Source organism: Populus alba, chromosome 14, assembly GCF_005239225.2.
Source record: "Populus alba chromosome 14, ASM523922v2, whole genome shotgun sequence".
NCBI classification, from domain to species: domain Eukaryota; kingdom Viridiplantae; phylum Streptophyta; class Magnoliopsida; order Malpighiales; family Salicaceae; genus Populus; species Populus alba.
Genome location: NC_133297.1, coordinates 12,368,110 through 12,392,808, shown reverse-complemented (window position 1 = coordinate 12,392,808; position 24,699 = coordinate 12,368,110). Strand labels below are relative to the sequence as shown.

At 34.7% G+C, this 24,699-nt stretch overlaps 3 protein-coding genes across 10 annotated transcripts; 1 reads left to right on the top strand and 2 right to left on the bottom strand.

The window, feature by feature from the left end:
- Nucleotides 1-1,120: 1,120 nt before the first annotated feature.
- On the bottom strand, nucleotides 1,121-7,684 carry LOC118061657 (uncharacterized). 6 transcript variants are annotated; one of them, XM_073404169.1, is made up of 10 exons: nucleotides 7,528-7,684; nucleotides 7,007-7,214; nucleotides 4,706-4,831; nucleotides 4,091-4,171; nucleotides 3,850-3,938; nucleotides 3,686-3,760; nucleotides 3,434-3,495; nucleotides 3,285-3,347; nucleotides 2,244-2,603; nucleotides 1,121-1,489 (listed from the first exon to the last, which is right to left on the bottom strand). In XM_073404169.1, the coding sequence occupies exons 3-10, from the start codon at nucleotides 4,826-4,828 to the stop codon at nucleotides 1,416-1,418; spliced, it is 927 nt and encodes a 308-aa protein (XP_073260270.1). In that variant the 5' UTR covers nucleotides 4,829-4,831; nucleotides 7,007-7,214; nucleotides 7,528-7,684; the 3' UTR covers nucleotides 1,121-1,415. The 6 variants fall into 6 exon arrangements, with proteins under 6 accessions (XP_073260270.1, XP_073260272.1, XP_073260271.1 ...); XM_073404171.1 differs by having other exon boundaries at nucleotides 7,523-7,670; XM_073404170.1 differs by having other exon boundaries at nucleotides 7,007-7,255; nucleotides 7,528-7,651.
- A 4,468-nt stretch (nucleotides 7,685-12,152) lies between these two features.
- Nucleotides 12,153-18,788, top strand: LOC118028018 (polypyrimidine tract-binding protein homolog 3). Of its 3 annotated transcripts, none has more exons than XM_035033982.2 (15): nucleotides 12,153-12,310; nucleotides 12,901-12,969; nucleotides 14,063-14,134; nucleotides 14,234-14,310; nucleotides 14,455-14,536; nucleotides 15,663-15,786; nucleotides 16,042-16,106; nucleotides 16,221-16,270; nucleotides 16,421-16,462; nucleotides 16,549-16,600; nucleotides 16,701-16,719; nucleotides 16,841-16,857; nucleotides 17,568-17,675; nucleotides 17,767-17,910; nucleotides 18,041-18,788. In XM_035033982.2, the coding sequence occupies exons 2-15, from the start codon at nucleotides 12,913-12,915 to the stop codon at nucleotides 18,440-18,442; spliced, it is 1,311 nt and encodes a 436-aa protein (XP_034889873.1). In that variant the 5' UTR covers nucleotides 12,153-12,310; nucleotides 12,901-12,912; the 3' UTR covers nucleotides 18,443-18,788. The 3 variants fall into 3 exon arrangements, with proteins under 3 accessions (XP_034889873.1, XP_034887759.1, XP_034888475.1); XM_035031868.2 differs by having other exon boundaries at nucleotides 16,698-16,719; XM_035032584.2 differs by having other exon boundaries at nucleotides 12,166-12,314; nucleotides 16,698-16,719.
- A 1,691-nt stretch (nucleotides 18,789-20,479) lies between these two features.
- Nucleotides 20,480-24,160, bottom strand: LOC118030537 (protein LIKE COV 2). The gene is made up of 7 exons (XM_035035073.2): nucleotides 23,930-24,160; nucleotides 23,678-23,730; nucleotides 23,488-23,597; nucleotides 23,056-23,223; nucleotides 22,190-22,287; nucleotides 21,366-21,492; nucleotides 20,480-21,064 (listed from the first exon to the last, which is right to left on the bottom strand). Exons 1-7 carry the CDS (start codon nucleotides 24,047-24,049, stop codon nucleotides 20,967-20,969), a joined length of 774 nt encoding a protein of 257 aa, XP_034890964.1. The 5' UTR covers nucleotides 24,050-24,160; the 3' UTR covers nucleotides 20,480-20,966.
- Between the last annotated feature and the right edge of the window lie 539 nt (nucleotides 24,161-24,699).

Sequence of the window (24,699 nt, the reverse complement as noted above, 5' to 3'; positions counted from 1 at the left end):
GTTGCTACACTAATAATAAAATAATGCTTAAAAAAATACTTTAAATCAATTTACTTTTCAGTATTTATCTTGAACTAAAAAAATATATAGAAGATATCAACAAAACAGAGTCTTAAAACCAGATATTAAATGCACGGGCTAAATGATAGTAAACATATTGTTGATGTGGTCAAATTGCTGGTTACTTGCTTCGTGATCGTGGCCATCCATACGTCTGGCGGACATTTAGACCAGGCAGTGAAGAACCCTTACAGCGTCATTAGAATCCATCCGTAGAGGTATAAAGATCTAAAAGTTTGGACCACCGCCTGACATGATAACCTCAGAGCGGCGTTGGATCATAACATATTGTGCGGCCCAAAGGCTAAGGCAGAAGGCAAAGGTGGCCGTAACTTGCTCGGCCAGAGCAACCACATGGCTTTTTTTCAGCTTTAGGGTGGTCTGCCAGTTTTGATGCCATTGTGACTCGGGAGCAACCACATGGCTTATACCACCGATTCTTCATTTTTGGGTTCCATTAACCTTTTGTCATTCAGTTGCCTGACCACGCGAAGCGAGGGACCTTGCCGAACCTGAGAATCGAGGGAGATGAACTAAGTTAACAATGAAGTGCTTCCGTTGAGAAGCAAGTGGTTCGGGTTATGCAAGCCCAAAAGTATCAAGGATTTCTTGCGAGCTAATTGAACCTGCTTTCTCCTCGACCTTTAAATCATTTTTGAACCAAGGCCTAAGCGATTACGTCTTCTCTAATAAAGTATTTCTTCTAGGATTTATTTAAGTCTGCTTCTAATATTTAAATCAAATATAGATATATATAAAATAAAAGCTAGCTCAAAACAAGAGGCAGTATAGATTAGAGGTTTTTTTTTAAAAAAAATTAACATTAGATTAGATTAGATTAGAAGTTAATTTTGATTTAATTTTATAATAACCTTCTTTTCAAATAAAAGAACTGTTTCTAATCCAAATATATTTATGATTTTTTTCAAATAAAAATCTATATAGCTCGCAAGTTATTTATCAGAATGACTAATCACAAATACATTGGAGTGAATTTCCATGGTAAAACATGGGAAGAGGCATTGCATTCATAGCAAGAAAAACCATTAAAGTATACAACTTATGAAAACACAAACGCTGAAATAGAACTGGAAGAATGTTCTGCTCTATTATTCCCTAAATGAGAATAAAGTATACAACTTTTCAAGTTTTTGTCAGCAGTAAGCAAGAATAATCTACCTTCAAACTACAAAAACAAGGCCACCACACACAACGTGCAGGAGCTTACTATAACTAATATGCCTGGAAATTAATTAGTGAAATCCACTGTTTAATTTTTGTTTCACTTAGGATAAGGCAAAATCAACAGAGCAGGCATCCATTTCTAACCAAATTCTACAACTGAGTCTAGGGGCTCACTCAGCTGACTGGGCTGGACCGTCCAATCTGAAACCCCGGCCACGCCCACGACCCCTGCCCCGTCCTCGCCCTGCATTATCAAATAGTTTTAATTTCAGATGACGATAATAACCCGGAGAGCATATATCATTTTTACACAATTTCAGCAGTTCACTGTGCACACTATTGTGCACTTCAGCATCACTTAATTGACACAATGAACTCATCACAGAGACATCCAAGAAATAACTCACTGTTCATCGTTTCCTCTCTCCTTTTCTTTTTTTCAAATTCTTAAGAATGGCATTGCTGTGATGGTAAACAAGTTTTGTGATACATGATTACACTGAAATAGAAAATGATTATACTAGGTGCGTTATTTTAAAATGCTAAACCCAGCAAGCATTTATGAAAAGAGAGAGAAGCAAGGAACAAAACAAAAGGCAAAAGTTATAAAATGTGAACAAAAAGCTATACTGGTTTCTGGATACTTCCAAAGATGGAAGTCAAAATATTTTCAGAGATGTGGTTATAAGAAAATAAAAAATGCTTGATTTGGATTGTTAAATCAACAAACAAAAAATCATGCCAGCATATAAAATGAATTGAGCAGTACCATGCAGTAAAACTGTGGAAGAATTCCATGATTCAATGCAAATGAGAGAAAGATGTGCAACTGTACAAGGGAGACAATTAGAAGCTTTCTTTAATGCAAAGCTCGCCAATCATCAGCAAGAAAAGAGGTTTTCTACATTATTCTGTACCTGTTTCACATTTTATTCATAACATCTCAAAAATCTATTGAGCAAGAGTTGAAGTTACAATAACATAATTAGAAATCTTACCACTGCCTTGGCCAACAAATGCTCCACCACCATAGTCATTATAACCACCTGACTGTTGTTGCATATATCCACCACCATAACCTCTTCCACGGCCACGATAACCCCGTCCTCTTCCACGACCTCTGCCCCTGCCACCATATCCATACCCACCATCCCTGCCACCATATCCAGGCCCATCCCTCCCGCCATCCCTGCCACCATATCCAGGCCCGCCATCCCTGCCACCATATCCATACCCACCATCCCTGCCACCATATCCAGGCCCACCATATCCACGCCCACCATCCCTCCCACCATATCCACGCCCACCAACCCTGTCACCATCTCCATTGTGCTCCACCACTCCATTGCTATTATTTCCTGTTTACAGAAAAGAAATAAAGTTATGGTTACTTTCCCAAAATAAAAGCAGATATAATGAAAGAGATACACAAATGGCAAGGAAAACTATTAGTCCATGGTGGAAAAGATCCATAAGCCAACAATAGAACTTGAAGTGAAAGTTGCTATTTAGACATCAGCATACCACCAAAATTTTCTGTTTATCTATTATTCACATAAGCAGAAAAATATTACAGAGATCAAACAAAAACAATTTCTCTGTTCAGGGCATCTAGCAGATATATCTAATTGCTTCGCCAGAGTTGTTAATGTCCAATGTTCACTGCCAGAAATGGTGACACCTGACAGCTTATCTGTACACTCATTTAACCAACAAAAAGTGAAGCAGTTCAGGTGAGGTAACGGAACTGGGTACCTCAGAATCCAATTAAAAAGAAATTGCTCAGCAACAGCTCATATACAGCATGGCTGGTTTACTTTTGACCCCTAAATCCCAGCCAGTATTGCTTCAAAAATCCATTGCCTAATATAAAATATCTACTCGTTAAAAGCAACATGGCATGCAATACACAGACATTCACTCTAGAAGCCATAAATTTGATAATAAATAGTTAGAAACAAAAAACACTTGCCACCGCCCCCAACCAATATAAAAAGAATTAACATATTAAACAATGTTAAGGTTGCATCATATATTACCTCTACCTCTAGCAATCCCTCGACCACCACGCCCCCTCCCCTGCCTCCGAGGAGAGCCACCCTCTATATCAACAAAAACAAAGAAAAAGTCAATTGACACACCACAAAGGGATTGCAATCAGAAAGAAAAGTGAAAGATTTTGCGTTACCTCCTTCATAATCATATTCAGCCAAAGGTTTCACTTGATCAGCTGGAATTGGTGATTGATAGCTAGAGGCGAAGTAATAAAATGGTATTAAAACAAGGACTAAAAGTTCAATATAATACATTCTTACACATTTATGCATGCGGGCAGATGTACACATAGGTACATTAGAGACTGCAGTGAGATGTTATTGACTAAAATTTGACTCAATGAAACCAAAGTGTGGATTTAGGGACACAGCAAGATTCAACTCACCCTGTGGAGGATGTATCCAGTTCCTTCTTGGATAGAGTAACTGTTATCACTGATACATGACGAGTGGTTTCCAGGCTGCATTACCAAGAAACAAATCAGCCAATGCCATTAATAAACACAACACACCATAGAGGGGAATAGAGAAAGTTCATGAGAAATCTTACGGGAGAAGACCCTCCTCTAGTGGCTCCCACATGTCAGTTATATCAGTAGAACCAATAGATGTGTTCTGATGAAGACCGGCAATCCTTCTCTGAAACAGAGAGGAAATTCTCAGCATAACAAGGTTCTGATGATAGGTTGCATCCATATTCTTGTGCCTCCATGTTTATGTGAATGAAAAGTTGTGGAAGAATTGAAAAATACAAATTAAACAGGGAAAGCAGCAAAACATAATCACGTTACCTTAATCAATTCAGCAATCATCACAGTCTTGTTTATAGCTCTGCCCATGGCCTTGAGAGAGATTTCATCAGATCCTTTCTCCTGTTAAAGCACGACAAAAAATAAAATACCACCTTCAAATCCAAAGCTATGACGCAAGTAAATGAATAGTTTACTTATAGATACACCACCAATTCTTCGATAAGGTGGGTTTGCAAAAACTGATGAATGCCAATAAATATGCAGTTTTAAGCAGATAAGAGCAATAGCAACCGTGAATCTCATTTAGCACGGGCACAACAAAGTGAAACAAAGCTTTCTAAAGGACCATCTGCTAATTTCACCCACAGTACTACACAGGTATCAAAACTTAACAAATCACTGAAGCCTTTGAGTAAGGAAAAAAACTACTGAGATTTATTATGCTATGCTATTGCAGTTTTAATTGCAAAACAAAACAACAAACAAATATATATATATATATATATATATATATATATATATAAACAGCCTAAAAAGCATTTTTGAAAAAGAAAGAAATAATACCAAGCACGCGCGCACTCGACTTGTGAGGTCAATTTATTAATCAACATTGTAAAATTAAAAAATAATTTATCGAAACAGAGAGAGAAGAACCTGAAAGAGCGTAGTGGCATAAGTAATGTAGTTCCTCATTCTGCCTTGAGTAGTAATGCGAATCTCATTCTCATTGATCGGCGTTTCGTTTCTTGGCTTCTCTACCCTCTGGTACCGATCCATTCTCTATGACACCAAAAATACACACACTGTTTTCAGTTCTCGCTTCAATAAATCACGCACAGAGATCTGAAATCACTGAAAACAACGACGATTTGAAGAAGCTAGGGTTTTCTTTGTTAGTTACTACGGTACCGTTTTGAGTAGCAGCGCAAGTTCCTCGTGTTTTATTTTTCAGTTGCCAGGAGATTGTGGAGATAAGACGACGGAGGTAGGGTTTCTTCTTTTGTTTTTTGAAAAGGAGGGCGGTCGCTTCGGCAATGAGACCGCGTTATTAAACTGATTTTCTTTATCATGACGTGGCTCCTTCGGATATGAATTTTGTAATTGTACTTTCCTCCTATGTTTGTTGCCACGGAAAGAAGCATATCTGCCAAGCGATGTCGTTTTGGATCTATTAGTAGGGATTTGACAACCTGGGAACACACTTGTGTTCTTCACTTTTTGTTCTCTCAAAGGATCCAAGCACTTATTAAAGTTTTCTTTTTCATTTTTAGTCATTTTTTCCCAGTTTTTCTTTTCCAGTAAAAAATTAAAAAACATGTTCATTTTTTAAAGTTTTACAATATTTTTCTAGTATGAAAAGCTGAAAAATATGTTCATGTTATATTGTTTTTTATTTGAAGAAAAATAACAAAATAAAAATCGTGTTCAAATTAAATATATTTTTATGATATTCGTTATATTTTGACATGCATAATAATTTTTATCATTATTTTGAGAGAAAATTCTCATCTAATTAAATTGAATGAGATACTAAAAGAATAAAAATAACAATATAATATTTCCATAGTTCGAGTGTATCAATAATTAAGTTTTATCCCCATAAACAATATTAATTAAAATACAGTAAGTTACTAGTGACTATTATAATGATTCCATGTAAAATGGTTTCCTAACCAAACTCATTTGTTATTGTTGAATGCCTTCTTGCACCATGCCAGTACCATCCTCTTCTACAAATTTCAATCATTCTCCATAATATTTTATAAATAATTGATCAGATAAAAATAGAAGTTTAGTAAGAAAAAAAAAGGAGGGTATTTTCATATATTTTTTTATTTCTATTGTCATGGCGACATGGCCGAGTGATAAGGCCGGGGACTGGAAATCCTTTTTCCCAGTTCAAATCTGGATGCCGCCTGATCAACAAAAAAAACACGAAATTCCTTATTTTGTTTTGCTGATATATTGTCCCCAACAGACAGCAGAGGAAAAAGATTCGTGATATTTCCAAGAGCTTATTTTGTTTGCGCTTTGCAGAAATGTTACACACGTATAAATAAGTCTGGCCATATGAAGTTATTTTACCTACCAATTTTCAAGTAGAATACATTGAACAGGACTGACAAAGGCACATGCATAGGCATATGAAATTCATCTACACACATCCTTCAACATTGCACAGTAGAATAGGAAACCATTCCTCAAGTTATCTGTTAAAAAGTTATCCCCTCCGGAAAGAGGAGATAATTGAGGGCTCTGGGGTTTACTCACTGCATAAATAACATACAAGAAACCAATATTTTGCTCTCAAGGAACCATTTATGCCGCTAAAAGAGCTAGCAACCTTCTAAGCTACAAAGATTGCAGCCATTGCACATAAATATATATCCAAAGCAAGTCAAGGTCATGAACCCTTTCATGGCCGAAATCAAAACACGTCCTTTATATCCTTCTATTTTTCTTGAAAACAGAAAGACCACCACATAATTTTGAAGCTCGTAACATAGATCAGTCTTTTCACAAAGTAAAGCAAAACGAGAGATCATAGAGATGCAGCCCACAGTATATACTGGTACGTCTTGTGTTTATATTTAGTTGGGGTTGCAATGTATCCTGAAGGACATGCTTTATTGTTGATCCACTTAAACTGGGGGCGAATTAAGAACATTAGCACTAAACACAAGAAACATAGGCCTAGACATCATTATAAACTGCTCTTACAATACCTGTTCAAAAGCTAACAGTATAGCTTGTTCATCCAATTGAGCAGTCGATAAAAACCCAGCAAGAGAAAGACATCAAACATAAAAATGCCATTATTGAGTTGGCCTAGAGAACATTACCATGTCCTAAAACCTAATTCTCATCATTAATAAAGTTTTGAATTTTTTAATCAAATAATCAAAATTTATAGCGAGAACACTTCAATGGGAACTTAGAGATTAAAATGCATACCCTAGATAAGCTGCCAAGATTTTTGAGGCAAACAGGAACCCACGATTATGCAGTAGAGTGCCATCCATTTTCTCCAATTACCATGCATGCTTATCCAATGCTTTCTTGACTAATTAAGCCCTTCGAAGTAAGCCACGCCTTTCAATATTTAGTTGACCCATCATTTCTTCCCAAATGAAGGCGTACTCTAGAGTAGCTTCACTGGTATCTAAAACCATAATCCAATGCCATCCCATCAGGTTTCAACATCTAAAAAGCCAACCCATTTCACTTCGTAGTCCAAATAATAAAAGAATTTGATCACAATTTATCTTGAATATATAGTATTTGTTTTCGTAACAGCACATGTAGAATTCATTGCATATAATCTGTTTTCGTAATACTTGCAAAAAGAAGACTAACATCTTAAAGCATATGTTTAGTATCCACATTTAGCAACAGGTAAGAAATCAGAAGAAATTATATGAAATCAAAACAAGTGTGTTCAGGATCAAATCTAATTATACTATATAATACCTTACCGGTTGTTGTTTCCGGTGGAGTCGCTGCTATTGCTTCTGGAGGCACTGCTAGTGGTGGTGGAATCGTTGTTGCGGTTGATTGCCTCGGTGGTGATGAATTCTGGGTGGTGAGAATAGAGAATGGACAAGGAGAAAAACAATATATATAAAAGATAGGGCAAAAACAAGAGTAAAAATTATGTGCATGATTTAATTGTAATTTAATAAAATGTGAAAGTTCATTTTTGTCAGAAAAAAAATTCATTAACTTGAAAAAAAAAATGGAGAAGCGTGTTTTGCACTTCTTTTAGGGGCTGTTTGGAAACACGGTTCAATCTGAGTTACTAAAAAATTAAAAAAAAAATTTGTTAAAATTAAATGTGGTTTGTACTTTTTAGATCATTTTGATGTGCTGATATTAAAAATAATTTTTAAAAAATAAAAAAATATTATTGACATATATTTCAACACAAAAAGTTATTTGAAAAATAATTATTCCTACACTATCAAACACGTGGATAAAAAATTTTGAAAAACATCTTTTTAGATGTTTCCAACCTGAAGCTATATTATGGAAAATTTAAAAAAAAAAAACAGTTTTTTTTTTCTAATTTGTAAAAATATAACATTTGAACACAAACTTCGATTTTCATGTTTCTTTTTCTTTTTTTTCCTAAAAAAATTTAGACTAAAACTCCGTTACTATGCAGTTGACTTTGCTACAGTAACAGCTGCCTTTTGGTTGATTTTTAATGTCGTTGTCGGTAAAATTATAATAAAAAAAAAATAAGGGTGGTCAGTGAAATACAGTGGAATGAGACTTGTTACACATTGAATTGCTACGGTGTAAAGCCAAGAAAGTTAAAAACATGGATTAAAATTATCTTTTTACATGATTCAATTTACATTATCAATTTAAATAAGGGTTATCCCATCTCTTCACATTTTTTTTTCCCGAGTAAAAATATTAATTTACCCTGAGTTGTGTATCTATAAAGTTAATTTGGGTTGGTTCAAGTAGTTTTTTTCTATTATTTTTTAATTAATTTATTTATTTAACATTTAATTAATTAAAAATTAACTTTCATAATTTAATTTCTATAAAATCATCATGGTTTATGACCCATGATATAAATTTAACCCTCACCAATTTAATATGTCCCTGTCTCCTTACTTGGAAAAAATGTCACCAAATATGTTGTGCTGTCAATGTTTACAAAAGATGCCATACAACATATATTATATTTTAAATTTATAATTAAATTTTTTATCTTAAAAACATATTAACAACACTTAATTTTTTTTTATATTAAACAAATCATTCAAAGCGTTAGACAATAATCTAATTCTAAAATAATACATGCTATCGATTTGTGAAGAGGCTAGAGATATTTGGTGATCCAGCCAAAACGAAAACAAAATAAAAATTGTTGAGTTTTTTTTTTTTTTTTAAAAATAACTTGTAAACTAATAAAAATCAGAATATAGTAGGTGGTTGTGTAAGCGAGATTATAATTACGGTTGTTTTTAAAAATATTTTTTATTTAGAAATATATTAAAATAATATATTTTTTTATTTTTAAAAAATTATTTTTAATATCATTGCATTAAAATTATCTAAAAATATATTAATTTTAAAAAATATATATATAAAACAAACATGGCCGTTGAAATTTTTTAAAAATTTGGGAAAACAGCATGCAAAGTTATGATGAGAGTATAAAACATGTTGCAAGGGGAGAGAATATCCGTTGAAATTTGGGTTCACAGTTATTCAATAGCAAATCTCGTATTTTTTTGTAAATCCCCGTGCTACGCATTTACTTAAATCATCCCAGTAGCATTCTAGAAGCCTTGAAACTTCCAGTCCAATCTCTCGCCTACTTTCTTACACCTCGAGTCATGTTTATCCATCCAGTTATCCATGTTGATATTTTTGACGGTTTTTTTTTTCTTCTTTTTAGGTGTTTTTTAAAAAACTTTTAGTTTAAAAAAATATTAAATTAATATATTTTTTATGATTTTAATGTATTAATATTAAAAATAAAAAAATCTAAATTTTTTAAATTTAATATATTTTCAAGTAAAAAATTATTTTAAAAAATATTTTGAACTGCTGTATCAATGGTCAAATTTTGCATATTACCCTATATCTATAAAATAATAGAGTTCTATAAGGAGTTTTACTGTTTATTTAAATAATAAAACATATAAATATATTTGTTAAATTGACATGATAGTAATTTCATGTTATAGCTTAGTTGGTTAGCATGAAACTGAGATGAGAGGTCACGAAATTCAGATAAACAACTAGTGATTTTTTTTCCAAATAAATAAGGTGCGAAAAATAAAGCAAGCCCCGCATGTGCCTAGCCTACTACTCGTGGGCAGGCATTGGACTCTACTCTTCTTTTCTCTTTTTTTATTGTTATCTTGTTTGGTTTTTTTTTGCACTTATTTTTTTTTTAATTAAATTCACTTACATTCTAGTTTTAACATGTTTTCTAAACAATATTATAAATTTTAATTTGAATTCTGATATATTATTTTAATTATCGTGTATCTGATATGAAATCAATAATACTCCATTATTCCTTTGCTATCCATGTTGTCGTTGTTGTGATTTTTACGCCCTTTGAGAGTATTAAAAAACAACTTTGATCACCTTCACGGATGTAGAGAGGAGAGGAACAAAGACAGTTGATGGCCGAGAGAAAAAAACACAAAGATAGGCTCCTTTTACATGTTTAAAGTGGAGTAATGATTGGTTTTTAAAGTATTTTTTATATTAAAATAAATATTTTTTTATTTTTTAAAAATTATTTACAAATCAGCACATTAAAACTATTTAAAATATAAAAAAATATTTTTTTATTAAAAAAATTATTCTTTTAAAATACACCAATTATATCACATTTCCAGACATCCTGACAAAGCCAACTCACTAACTGTTTTTAATTTTCTAACCACCGTTGAAGTAGCGGTTTAGGTCTTTAGCATTCAAAATGTAGTCTTATCCGCTCCTCTATGCCTTGAATCGTGTTCATCTATCCATGCCGATGTGTTTGTGTATTTATCAACCTCATCTCAGATTGGCTTTTGTATATTATTTATACTAATTCACGTTTCTAGTTTGGCAAAAAAAAATTATCCATTAGCAATGATTTTTTCTTTTCAACTACGTTTTTTTTTTTAAATTATTTTTTTATTTAATGTTATTTTTTTTTATTGTTTAATGCACAGTTATTAAAAATATTTTTTTTAAAAATAAAAGTAATATTATTTTGATATATTTCCAAACAAAAAATATTTTAAAAAAAACAACTTATACCATAATTCTAAACATTGATATTGAAGGCCTTGTTTAGCATTACCGCCAGCAATGCTATTAAAAATTCTTGATTTTTTTAGTTTTAAATTATTTTTTAATATATTTTGATTATTTTTTGATATTAAAAATATTGAACAAGTTTTGCAAATTTATTTATATAGAAGTAAAAGAAACATTATAAGTCTATATTATTCAACTATTAAAAATTATATTAATATATTTTTTAATTAATTTTTTTTTTTAAAAAAACCATTTTATATCAATGAACACAGACTAAATTTCGAGTTGCGTTACCAACCGATCTTTATCCATAGTTATTTACAATGATTTTTCTTTTCAGATGTGCCCGGCCTTGACCTTGAATAGAAAACAGCAATAATTTTAAGTAACATAACAAAAGATTAAAAAGGAAGATATTTTCTAAAAACAAACAACCACACCGGCACACGAGAGTGTTGGGGAAAAGAGTAAAAAGGCGAATCATTTTCTTAGCTCCTAAAATAAGAAATGTAAATGGACTCATCACCTGGGCTCAAATCATTTACGTCTCCGTATCTCCGCACTAATCATTAAGCTACATAAATGCATCCACTGCTTCTTAACCACATCTAATTCAGATCTTGATTTAACATCTATTTAAATCAATTATTATAAATAATAACATTAATTCTCACAAAACATTTTCAACACTCTCTTCATTACTGAGCACTGTTTTTTCAGATATTTGGGCTGTTTGTGAGTATTTTTATGGTTGTTTTTTTAAATTTTTTTTATATTAAAATATATTAAAATGATATTTTTTTTTATTTTTAAAAATTATTTTTAAGATTGGTATATTAAAATCATAAAAACATATATATATATATAATTAATTTTTAACAAAAAAATTTAAATTCTTTTAAAAATATGAGATAATCATATTTCCAAACTTTTCAACCCAAACAGTCATCAATATTATTGTTCAAATTCATCCTAAGAGCTTAGAGATGGTTGTTAATTACTTTTTATAATAAATTTTTAAAATTCATTTTAAATATAAGTAAATAAAAATAATATAAAAAACAATTAATTTAAAATAATATTTTTACATTTTTTATAAATTTTTTTGAAGCGTAAAAGTTGTAGCAGAAATTCAACGAGTGTCCAAAATCTCAAAGATTTCATATAAAATAAAATAAAAAAATTACCGTATTTTTTCTTTATATCGAGGGTACCCAAACACGTCAATTAATAACAAAAACAGTAGAAGATAATATGGGTCCCATACGGAACTCGGGGGGTCCACCATTACTTTTACTCCAAAGTCCAAAGTACAAGCATTTCAAACAGACGGAGATAGGGCAAAATAGCCACTAACACCAAAGACTGGACAACGTGCCTGCGTTGCAGTCGATCTACATAGCACGTCTGCTCTTTCCCCCTCTGTTCTTCTTTCTCTGCAGAACAATCTTTCTCTCTCTCCTTCTCTCCCAGGCAGGTTCTCTATTTCTCTTTCTTGTATTTTTCGATCGCACTCGATGAATGTGCACGGGTCTGTTTGGTAACTGAGAAAATCTGAAATAGCTGATAGCGCTCGATGAGTTTGTTTTAGCTACTGTTTTTAGATTCGACTTTTTTGCTTCGTTTCAATCTTTGTTATTTCTCAGCTTCCAAAAAGACCGGTAGGTAGGGTTTCGAATTTTACTACTTTTGCTTGCAGCCATGTTACTCCTTTAGTGACACAGGTTTTAAATGTTTTATTGCATTTGGATAATTAGGTTCTTAAATAAATACATTTATTAAGATTTGCACATGGATTGAAGTGGAGAATCTGTAATCATTTAACAAGTTTTGTGCTTCTGAAGAAGCTGTTTGTAATTCATGATTTAGTGCTGCTTTGTTGGCTTCAAATGACAAAAACAGTAGAAGATAATTCATGTTGATCGATCATACTGTGAGCATTTTGCATGTGAATGAGTTTTGTTTTTTAGTTGCTTTTATTTCATGTGAGAAACCTTGAATGAGTTTTTTTTGTGAGAATGGAAATCATGGATCATGGATCAACTTTGGTGATGGTTTTGCAGGGTTGTTAAAAAATGACTGAGCCTTCCAAAGTTATACATGTTCGCAACGTGGGGCATGAAATTTCTGAAGTATACTCTCTATCTCTCTCTCACGTGCTCGCACAGAAATGATCAGAAGTTGTAATTTAAGGGTTTGAAGTAACTAGTGTATATATCCTAATGTCTTTATACATGTTAAAACGTATCACGGGGAATGATGCTTTTTTGGAAGTTGGTCTTTAAAGACAGATTGCACTTCTATTAATAGCTAGAGATATTAAATTTCCTTTTGCTTATGCCTAGTCGGATGGCTTCCGAGTCAATGTTTTTGTAACAATGTGCTGATTAGCATTCCATTAGTAGCATAGGAAGGAAAGTTTTATATTTCCTCATGCTAATTTGGATAGAGGAGAAACACCTTGGAAAATGTGAACAAAAAAATTCAATTCAGTAATTCTTTACGGGGTGATAAGGATTTGTCGAGAAAATTGCAAAGACATGAGTTACAGCCCTTTCAATTTCTGCATGTGGTAATGTTTAATGAACTCAAAAAAGATAAAAAACTTACTTCTGAAACGAATCAGGAGGTGTTATACTTCCTAAATGTGACAGATGAGAAGGCATGTATTCTATCAATCCACAGAAAGGCAACAGAGAAATCTGCAATCTGTGTATTATGTGTTATCTCGTCTCTCTAGAATACCTGGAGTTACCCTAGTGGCATGACAAAGATGCATAGCACAAGCTTAGCTGTTAATGCTTAGGATGAGCTAAATCTGATGCTACTAATAGCAAAGTCTAACCTTAGCTTAATTTACCATAAGGGATAAAGTTCAGGATGGCTTTGTTATGAACAGTGTGCTTAATTATCTTATTTGATAAAATCTTTGCATTAATGAAATTCATCCTAGATGTTCTGGTTTTCTTGGCCATTTTTCAAAATTAGCTGAAACATCGTGTAGAGTTGTCTCCTTAGTACTTGGAAGCTTTGCATGTCTCAAAACACAGTGATAACTGGAAACAGCTCACTAGCAGAGTTGTCTCCTTAGTACTTGGAAGCTTTGCATGTCTCAAAACACAGTGATAACTGGAAACAGCTCACTAGCGTTACTGAATAATGGAATGGTCTTTTTGTACATGTTTACATACATGCATCATTGATGATCTTTTGTTGTTCTCTCAGAATGACTTGCTTCAGCTGTTCCAGCCATTCGGGGTTATAACGAAGCTTGTTATGCTTCGTGCTAAAAATCAGGTTTCTCTAATGCTTATTGAATGGTGGTGATTATGAACGCATTAGATCTTTACTGAACCTGGAATGTGATGTGGTCTGATATGTTTGCCATGCATGCAGGCTCTCCTTCAAATGCAAGATGTTCCTTCAGCTATCAATGCTCTCCAACTCTATACAAACATTCAGCCAACCATAAGGTAACCAAAATTTTGTATTTGGTTCCCTTTCAGAACTTTCTGTTAGGATGTTTCATCATCATCATCAATTTTGTGTAATGACATCTACCAAACAGTCGAAACAGATTGCTTTAATTTGTGTTGAATCTCTGCTTCTTCTTCTAGGGGAAGGAATGTTTATGTTCAATTCTCATCACATCAAGAACTTACTACAATGGATCAAAATACTCAAGGGCGAGGAGACGAGGTGGGTACTTTGTATTCTAATATACTAAAAACCAAATGTTACATTGTTGATAGCAATACTTTGCAATCCATATAGGTGGAGAGCTAGAAGCTTCCGTGGTTCCATGTTGAACCTTAAGAGTGCTACAGTGGGTTATTTCAGTCTGCTCATACTAAAATGGCTTAGTTGCTGCCAGTACAAAAGTGTATCATGCAGAAATTAATCATTACTTAGATGTTTAGATGATACACTGATCCAATAGCTATAATGGTCAGCATGATATGGCCTTGAATTATTCAGGCTTCGTTGATTAGGTGAATGGTTCATTAATTGGGAAGCAAAGAGACACCCGGTCTTCTGATTGAGGGTATCATCATAGAGACTAGAATTATGTATGGCTCCTTTCCCTTCTTTTGAAACTGCAGGGAGAGAAAAGAGCAACCAGGGGGGGTTGTGCTAATTGATGAAAAGGATTCTTTATTATCAACTAGTGGCTGACTGGAGAGTTGCACTGTTTTTTTTCCCGGTGGTTAAGGGTAATAGTGGCATTAAGTTGGAGCGGTGATTGTTCTTGTAGTTGGATAGGGGTGTGGTGTTTCTGGTTAATGGAAAATGTTTATAACCAGAAAGCACAATATAAGGAGAGAATCATCATTAGTTTCTTCAATCCCCAATAAGAAACTGACGGTGACTGTGGATTGTTTTTTTTTTTCCACCTTGATTTTTCATTTCCATGTTTATTGTAGATCATCCACTATAATCTGCTTAATTTGACGTAAAATGTAGATATAATATAGCCCTAGTACGTCTACCAAGTTTTACGCATTTCTTTATCAGATGATTTGATCCAGTTGCACAGGAGCATAGCAAGTTAATTATATCTCTATTATAAACTGTATCTAATTTTTCACCTTTTGGACTTTTCATACCTCAAACTTTGTTTTGGCATCTCTCATGTTTTTCTCTAAGTACTGTTGATTATATGCTTCCTGCATGTTGAATCATCAACTACAAATGGTCTGTTTTGTTTGATCTTTCTTCTAACTATTTTTCCATATATCTCTTCTTGCTATCTGTGCTTCTCTATTTATTCTCTTCTCTCTTCTGTCTCTATGATGGTCTGCTGTCGGGCACTCTGGATGCGCAGCCAAATCGAATTCTGTTAGTTACAATACATCACATGCTTTATCCTATTACAGTGGAAGTGCTGCATCAAGTTTTTTCTCCCCATGGATTTGTGGAGAAGATTGTCACGTTTCAGAAGTCGGCTGGTCAGCTTCTTCAAGTTTTCTTTTCTCCCCCTTCTCCTCTTTCTCTCCATTTTCTTTTAAGAATTTTAGTTTACACGTATTAACTATGGTATTTACTTTTGTGCATTCCAATTGAACCACTGATAGTTTTATAGTTGAGTAACATCTGTTTTTTTCTGTTTCTTAACTGTCTACTCCGAGTGCTCTGTGGATTTGTCTTATGCTTTATGTGTGTGATTTTAAAGTGTCACCCATGAATGTTTTGCATATTTTTAGGTTTTCAAGCCCTTATCCAGTACCAGTCACGCCAGTTGGCTGTTCAGGCTAGGACTTCTCTTCAGGTACTTCTCAATTTGTCATTCCAGATGATACTTTCACCCGCAAGCTTGTTTTCAAAGTGTAGCACTTGACTTGATTTTTATTAAGAGTTTTTTGAAACTTGGCTGTTTTGGTAGGGACGCAATATCTATGATGGCTGCTGTCAGCTGGACATTCAGTTTTCAAAGTATGTAATGGACATACACTAGTGGCGGTGGTGTGTGTGTGTGTTGGGGGGGGGTTATTATTCTTGAGACCACTGAAACATATGATTTCTGATTCTCTTTTGTCCTTTTCCTCTGGTGTTATAATTGTACTTTCCATATTTGTCATCTAGCCTGGACGAGCTGCAAGTGAACTACAACAATGACCGCTCAAGGTGAGTGGGTCGCCCTTTGTTTGCCTTCTATATTTTCAATGTTTTTCCTGTCATTGTTGCTAAACACCGTATCTTCATCTGCACAGGGATTTCACTAATCCTAACCTGCCTTCAGAACAGAAAGGCAGATCTTCCCAAGTATGTACTGGTCTCTTGTTATATTTTGCTTGAATAAACATGTTTGTTGGTGATAGGTGATTTGTATTATTAAATTATTTTCTGTTTCTTTTTGCAGCAGCCAGCATATGGTGATGTAGGTATGCATGCTCTTAAAACTACTGGAGTTAGGGGATGTGCTGACTTTGGAGGTTACAATGAGCTGTTACTCTTTGCTTTCCTTGAGAATTAACTCTTTTTTTTTTCCTTTTTCCCATGCAGTTGGATATCCTCCTCAGGTGGGTATTGCTACGGTCACACTGTAAGGACTATTTATCATCCACTTGTAATATTCAGGATGTCTGCCGACCATAGACCACTATCATTTATTGTTCTTTATTTTTTTGTATTTATAGCAATGGCCTGCCTAATTGATTTCAACCTTTCCTAGGTTGCAGTTGGTTGTTTTGCGAACTGTTTTCCAGAAATAACAGCTAGGGTTGAAATCTGAAAACAATAAAGTAAAGTATATGTTGGAGTCACGGTGCTATTGATCAGTTTTAGGGAACTTGAACTGGAACGTCAATCTTACCTATTTGCCTTGTTGTCTTCCCCACCATTGGTATTTTTATGTTATCCTCTCAACTTGTAACTGGAAACACCTCACTGTGTATGCTGTTTTCCAATGTAATCCTTCTTCCACACCTTTTTTCCTGGAAAATAAGAAATGATAGAATGGAAATGGCAAAGCATGAAAGACACCTTAAAGATCTCCATCTTGTAAATCTTGTTTATCTTTGCTATTTTCTGAGCTTTATTTTGTGTTTGTGGAATATAAATAACATGTGATCCATGGTTTAACCTCAATAAGACGTCAACTTCTTCAATTGCTGAAATATCTTAAACATGCAAGCTTTTTTGCCTAAAATTAGTGTCATTTTGTATATGCTGAAATGTTCTAAGATGTGATATGATTTGACACATTTGATCTCTTTTGAAATTTTTTTAGATGCCTAATGCAGCTGCAATTGCTGCCGCCTTTGGTGGAGGTTTGCCTCCTGGAATTAGTGGGACAAATGATAGATGCACAGTTCTTGCCTCCAATTTAAATCCTGATGTGAGTCTATTCTGATATCTTTGTTCTGTTTGAATTTATATTTTTTTTAATAGTCCTTGTATTCATTCAAGAAAAATGTTTGTGTGCCCAGAGAATAGATGAGGATAAGCTGTTCAACCTGTTTTCTCTCTATGGAAACATAGTGCGGATTAAGCTTCTTCGCAACAAGCCCGACCATGCACTTGTTCAGATGGGGGATGGTTTTCAAGCAGAGTTGGCAGTACATTTTTTGAAGGTTCACTCTATGAAGCTTTTGCAGAATTCATTACTTTGTTATTATTTTTTGTAGGATCTAAGTTCTCCCTCCATATAACATTTTTCTTGTCTCAATGAACAGTATTTATGTTCTTTTATATGTGGAACAGGGTGCCATGCTTTTTGGAAAGCGATTGGAGGTGAATTTTTCGAAGCACCCAAACATAACTCAAGGTGCTGACACGCACGAGTACATGAACTCTAATCTGAATCGCTTCAACCGAAATGCTGCGAAGAACTATCGATACTGCTGCTCACCAACAAAGATGATCCATCTTTCCACTTTACCTCAGGACATCACTGAGGAGGAGATTGGGAATCTTGTAGAGGAACACGGGACCATTGTGAACACCAAGCTCTTTGAGATGAATGGGAAGAAGCAAGCTCTTGTTCTGTTTGAAACCGAGGAGGAGGCTACTGAAGCCCTTGTGTGCAAGCATGCTACTTCGCTTGCTGGGTCAATAGTCCGGATCTCGTTCTCCCAGCTACAGTCCATTAGAGAGAACCAATAAAAGAATAGCAGTGTTAAGGATTTGCTGTGGAAATAATAATTCTTGAGGATTCATGCTTGCCCAGGATATTCACATGTTGGTGACAGCTCCTACTCTCTCCTCTTGTAATTGGTTCATTGCTTTCGTACTGGTGGATGTTCATTCTCTTTTATTTATCGTCTTTTTCGCTCACATTTTTTTCCTAGGAATGTTTATTTAATATCAGGAGTAGAGTTCATGTTTGCAGATTTGGTCAGTTTTGAAGAGTAGGGAGAGAGAAATGTGTTACCTTTCTCGTTGAGGGGATCACTTTGTATCATTGGTGTACATTCTTGTAATTCAGGCTAATTGGGCCGTTTCTGTTGTATTCCTCGTCCCCCCCCCCCCCCCACCCCCAGCGTAAAATTTATTCTTCCCTCTTTCCTGATGTTCACTACTTTGCATATCTGCCAATCTACTCTCTACCTCATTGTCCACCTCCGTCCCTCTCCTCCTCCCGCCCTGCTCTCCGTCTTTTTTCAATCAAAAGATGTACTGTTCTTCTTTGGTCACCTCTTCTTCTTCTTCATCTTCTGCCTCCATCTCTCTCTCTCTCTCTCTCTGCGCGGGCACGTTCAATTATGAAAATCGCTCCAGCAATGGTGCATTTTCTGGGAAATTGCAAACCTGGTCCTCCCTGAGCCCCAGCATCGAAGAAACTCTTTAAGAATAAAGCCTGTTGTAATACATGAAGAGATGCAAACAAGATTGATGGTTTTGAAGTTGCTCATGTTAGCTAGCCATTGATGCCCTATCGCTTCCATCTCAAAATTCAACGCAAAGCACGTATTTCATTAAACAACCCGAATTTCTGCTCATGGAGTCAACCCTGACCCGAATATCAGCTCCATTTTCGCAGCACTTGCTCTGGCCTCTCCCTTGCTCCCTTTAGTTGTAGACATGAATTATACTTGCTGTTACTGAATTATTGCATCAGTAAAGGTGTACTCTTCAGTAACCCCATTTTCTCTTTTTTCTTAAAATTCTTGCAGTGCATGATTAACAATTAGCAGATGACATGCCGGCTGAGAAATTGATGATTCGTGACGTTCCTTTCGACATCATATGCGCTACCACCCAGGTCATCTTCACCAATACGACTATTCCCAAGCCTCGAGGTTTGTGAACAACCGAGTGATACCAACCTTGTAATGGGTTGAGGTAGTTTTCATGACCTATCCTTAGAAAACAAGCTCTTTTAACCTGCAGGAATCTATCTACTTGGACACATTGTCTCCCGAGAAGCTTGCCTAAATCCGGATACTCAGATAGCTCAAGACCAGAATTGAAAGAGAGACCAGGCAGAAACTACCTCGTGGACCGCCTGCGAAACTACCCCCCACTGCTCAGCGAAGATTAGCTCAAATGCACACACTGACGCAACATCTTATACCAAAGATGAAACAACAAAAGAAGAGGTTCGTTTGTTGTACTGCCAGTTAAATAAAAAAAGAAGATACAAGTATAAATTGTTACTGTGTCGTTGTTTCTGTATCGTTATCATCATCTTTGATTTTAAAGGGATATGCCCATTCTGAGTGCACACAACAAACACTGCTGGTTTCTACTTGAGCTTTCTAATGAACCTCGAAACAATTTGTCAAGAAAAAAAGCTGAAAAAATAGCTCTGTTAATTGAGTTAAAGTCTTCGTTTGCTAGAGTGTTTCAGGCTAAAATTCAGCGTGCAAAATGAACGCTAGAGCAAGTGTTTGACCCCTCGGCCTCTCGGTTAACAACCATGCGCTCAAACCAACTTAGCTACTCCAGCAGCTTGTTATGTCGTTATCAATAACGTTCTATTATCAAGGTGACCTGACTCTACTCTAGTTTTTTATTGGGAGGTCGATTTCGTCTTGCATTGCCTTAAAATCTGAACTCCACGGGGCCACCCTTTAAGACTGCAATTTGTTTAGGGCTTTTAAGGCTGCGAGGATAAGAGTGAAATTGCCAGAGGGAAGAATTGATAGGCACTCCGTTGCGTCGGCCTAGCTAGGATTTAAATTACTGCAGGAGAGGTAGTCAAGTGGCAATTTTCAATCTGAATAACTTAGCTTATAGCAGCAACTAATAGGGAACTTCATATCCAGTTGAGATACAAATAACCTGATCTTGATAGAATTGTGGTGAGGAATAAGTAATTTAGCGACAAGAGTAATTTAATACTCACCATACGACACAAGCAGAGTCCTTGTACGGAAAACAAGGTCCCCGGCATTATTTCCTACGAATGAAACTGCTTTCATGAAGAGTAAAACTGAAGTGTCTCTGACAGTTGCTTTACACTATAACACATTCTAAAGAGGAAATGTACATATATAGAGTACTGAGATCACCTCCCCCCACCCCACCAAAAAAAAAAAAAAACCTTGCTGCCTCCTTTTTGATTATCATGTTGTCAGACAATAACAGTTTCAATGCATGAGATAAAGGGAAGAAAGACATCAACAAGGTACTGTTAAACAGACAGTACATTGTGTTGTAGAATTGTCTATCTTATGTACCTTTATCAAACTCTATTAAGAGGAAGCCTGTTGCTCGGATGAGGAATCCTTTCTATAGGAGATAACACCTGAGGCATTGTCATACCAATAGAAACAATGATCTCTGAATCACAGAAGGAGAAAATGCCAGTCAAGCAAAAGCGTGAAAGGATTATGCAAATTATTACCAAAAAGACTTCAAAAGTAAACCACGTCTTCAAGCATGCAGGCAGCAGAAAGTTTCAAAGCACAAGGGTTAAGAAAATATCCTAAAAACCGGTAACATTAAAAGAACCCAAAGGGATCATTCTAATATTGCAGACCCAGAAAAAAGAGAAAGCAGAAACTATTGCTGCAAATTTTGATTAGCAGCATAGCAAAAACAGTCTCATCAATAAAACAGGAGCTGTGCAGTAAAATCATACCTATGCCCTCTCGAATAGATAAATTTGGTCTTATGATCTCCTCTGAATTGACCAGAAATACATCACCAATGTACAGATGGTTGGTTGGGACATAAACGCTGCATAACTCTTCATCCCCATTCTCTCTCTAAAATCAACCAGAAAAAAAAATCAGCAAGAAGCTCAAGGGAAATACTTGACGCAACAAAAAATCAGTGAATGTTCCATACCTACAAATTTTAGCAAATATTGCAAAAGCACCTCAGCATTTACATTTTTAAGGGGTGTCACTTAAACCAAATTTCAGAAAGAGAATCTTTTTTCCAGCAATTGCTCAATTACACTGACTGGTGATGGTTATGTAGCTGTTGCAGTTAATCAAGTTAAAGTAGCAACTCAAGGAACCTGATGTCATTTGGCAAAAGCAAGACATCAATAATAATTCCATCCTTTTATGTACCTGTTAGGCTCGTGGCTATTCCCCAATGGAAAAGTCTAGCAATTTAGGGTCAGTACCATGATATCAATTTTCAAATTCTTCTTATAAAAGCATAATTCCTCAAAAGATTAGATTAAGCCACCACCTTTTCTATTTACCAGATCAGTAACAAAGGCAGCTTCCTGATTTAAAGAAGGTGCCTCTGCTGATGCTAAGTTCCTTGACCAGTAAAGAAGAAAAGGAATACTAAAGATGTTCCATTAATTATTCCCTTCCAAATTCCTACTTTTCATTGTGTAGCGGATACAGACAAAAAGTTTTGACTGCATCCAAGATTGTTCTCTCCGCAAGCTTATACAAGATATCAGACAAAGTGATAACAGTCCACCTCTTTAGATTGGATTACCTGAAGGACTAAAGATGATGTGATGAAACCAAATGCATATTCGCCATGACGGGGATGTCGAATAATTGCGACCTCTTTAAAAGCAGTAGTATTTTGGTCTGCATGATAAAAGGGGGATGGTTTTAGAGTTGGTAAGAACATACAAAAATAAATAAATAAATTAACTTGGAGCTTCATTCCATATCAGTAACTGAAGTGGAAAACCAAAATACGCTATAGCAAATTGCAGGAATTGGGCCATCAGAAATCAGGTTTTCACCACTCAATAAAACTTTAGCTAAAAGATAATTCACAACCAAACCCAACCAAGGTCCAAAAGAACTCTACAGGCTCTTACCGACAGCGTCTATTGAAAAATCCATCATGTCCAAAGACCAATAAATATAAGACATTTAAAACTTAGAATAATCAATCCTTGAAAATAGTGTAAAAAAAAAAGACTAAGTTTCTGTTTGTTTGGGAGACATAGGTACTACGATAAATTTTGGATAGTTGAACAATTTTTTATCAGTTTATTACCCCCAAGCTCCTTTGAGAAAACTTGTGATTTGTGAAGCACCTCTTCTATTTGCTGCATCTTCCCTTTCCAAGGCTAATTCTTCCGGAAGAAGCTCCAGAACATCATCGTGTATAAAATAACAAGATTAAAGCAACACATAGTATTTGGTTTTTTCTTCTTTTTTTGTGTTAAAATTTCCTTTTGGGGCCCTCTCTTGGGCAATTTTAGTCCTTTCATCACGACAAGACAAAGTTTCAGTATGAGCACTGAAATTATGATATAGTTGCTTTTCTCATAATAGCAACTTTAAATAAAGACATCTTTAGTGCTGTGCTGATTGCACATACAAAACTGAAAAACGAATTACCTGGAGAAATAGCAGAACTAATTTGTTTAGATGCTGAGTATAAGTGCTTCACAAATGGCATTCTCTTAATAAACCATTCCCCGACCAAGAAAACGGTGGCACCCAGCCACGAAGAAGCAAATATCCCAATGAAAAGTATAAAAATGATTGACGTGACAAACCCAAGACCTGGTTCAAACAACATATATAACATCATCAGTGAAGAACTCTATCATGACAACAAAAATTAAGAAAGCAGACTAACAAAATACAATATAAATAGATAAATTAAACTAGGATTGCGATATTTGAAATGCAAAATTCCAAGCTCCCCATGACATACAAATATAATTATAATAATGAACACTCATACTTGCAGCCGATGGTGAGTGCACCAGGCTTTAGTAATAATTAAGTCAAGAGCCATAATTCAGAGATGCTACGAAATCTCACCGAAAATGTCAATGCCGAGATGGGCATAAATCGGACTGAAGAAGCCATCAACAAACTGAATAAACCACCATGTCACTAAAAATGTAACTGCCACTGGAAACAAAACAACACTGCAAGCAATTTCACTATGTTATGGTAATGTGCAATTCATGAAAAAAAAAAAAGAAGCAATCTTGTTTATTTACCATACCATCCAGTCATGAACTTCTTAGAGGCCCAACTTTGAAGAACAGCATAGCAAGCCTGATTTATCAAGCAAACAAAACACCCTTTAATGGCATACTTAAGTGTGATTAATTAAAATAATAAAATATAATTAAACATAACTTGAAAACCAAAATCCACAAGCAAAACATGACGATCTATCTATTTAGTTCAGTATTTGGGAATTGATGCAATGAGAATGAGTATAAGAGTGTTGCTGTATTAGTGTTAGAGTTACCTTGCGAGTAGAGGAATTGGGGGACCCAGGAGGGGACTTGGGGATGTCATCAGGGTCTGAACCATGGTGATTCAGACCTTGACTCAGTGAACTCGACGCCAGTTCTTTAGCCTCTTCCATTTCAATCTTCTTCTACCTAGAATCAATTCAGCTCTGGAGCTTCTTCTTTTTTTTTTTTGCTTTTTTTGCTTTCTTCTTCGTTGGTTTCGCTTGGTTTGGCTTCGCTGGAACTAAGAGTTGAAATTTTAGAAATTCCTTCTGTTTGGCTATTGCTGGATGCATATTATTGTTCTGGGATTGGATTGTCCTGATCCCTTTTAACTTAGTTAGAGTCCAACATTACGAAAATCTCGCGTGAGTATGAGGTGAGCCTGTAAGGGTAAATGGTAATAAGGAATTTGTTTTCCTCTTCGTAATTTGGATAAAACTAGCTGGTTAACCCTAACTTTTTGTATCACACCAAAAGTTCTTTTTAAGATTAAAAAAAACTATGAAATCATTTTTAATTTATTTTATAATATTAAAAAAATAATTATGAATTAACAATTTGATGTGTGTGTTTAATAAAAAAAACAAAAAAAACATTATATATGCTAATAAATAATAAAAAATATTGTTAACGCCAAATAAAAAATAAATCAAAAAACTGAAATATTGATATATCTTAAGATATATAATATCATGCACATTGATCCCTTCAAAATGCTTTATTTAAGTACATGAAAATAAATATTTCTTAAAAGAATAATAATTTAAATTCCGTTGAATAA

What these genes read in the sequence shown, in the direction of transcription:
- LOC118061657 (XM_073404169.1), bottom strand. Translation starts at nt 4,828, where the DNA reads ATGGATCGGTACCAGAGGGTAGAGAAGCCAAGAAACGAAACGCCGATC. An exon ending in TGAATATGATTATGAAGGAG is followed by an intron (nt 3,348 to 3,433) that starts GTAACGCAAAAT and finishes TTGTTGATATAG; the next exon opens with AGGGTGGCTCTCCTCGGAGG. An exon ending in AGGGATTGCTAGAGGTAGAG is followed by an intron (nt 2,604 to 3,284) that starts GTAATATATGAT and finishes TTCTGTAAACAG; the next exon opens with GAAATAATAGCAATGGAGTG.
- LOC118028018 (XM_035031868.2), top strand. Translation starts at nt 12,913, where the DNA reads ATGACTGAGCCTTCCAAAGTTATACATGTTCGCAACGTGGGGCATGAA. An exon ending in CACGTTTCAGAAGTCGGCTG is followed by an intron (nt 15,787 to 16,041) that starts GTCAGCTTCTTC and finishes GCATATTTTTAG; the next exon opens with GTTTTCAAGCCCTTATCCAG. An exon ending in AGGCTAGGACTTCTCTTCAG is followed by an intron (nt 16,107 to 16,220) that starts GTACTTCTCAAT and finishes CTGTTTTGGTAG; the next exon opens with GGACGCAATATCTATGATGG.
- LOC118030537 (XM_035035073.2), bottom strand. Translation starts at nt 24,049, where the DNA reads ATGGAAGAGGCTAAAGAACTGGCGTCGAGTTCACTGAGTCAAGGTCTG. An exon ending in CCAATTCCTCTACTCGCAAG is followed by an intron (nt 23,731 to 23,929) that starts GTAACTCTAACA and finishes TTGATAAATCAG; the next exon opens with GCTTGCTATGCTGTTCTTCA. An exon ending in TCTCGGCATTGACATTTTCG is followed by an intron (nt 23,224 to 23,487) that starts GTGAGATTTCGT and finishes TGTTTGAACCAG; the next exon opens with GTCTTGGGTTTGTCACGTCA.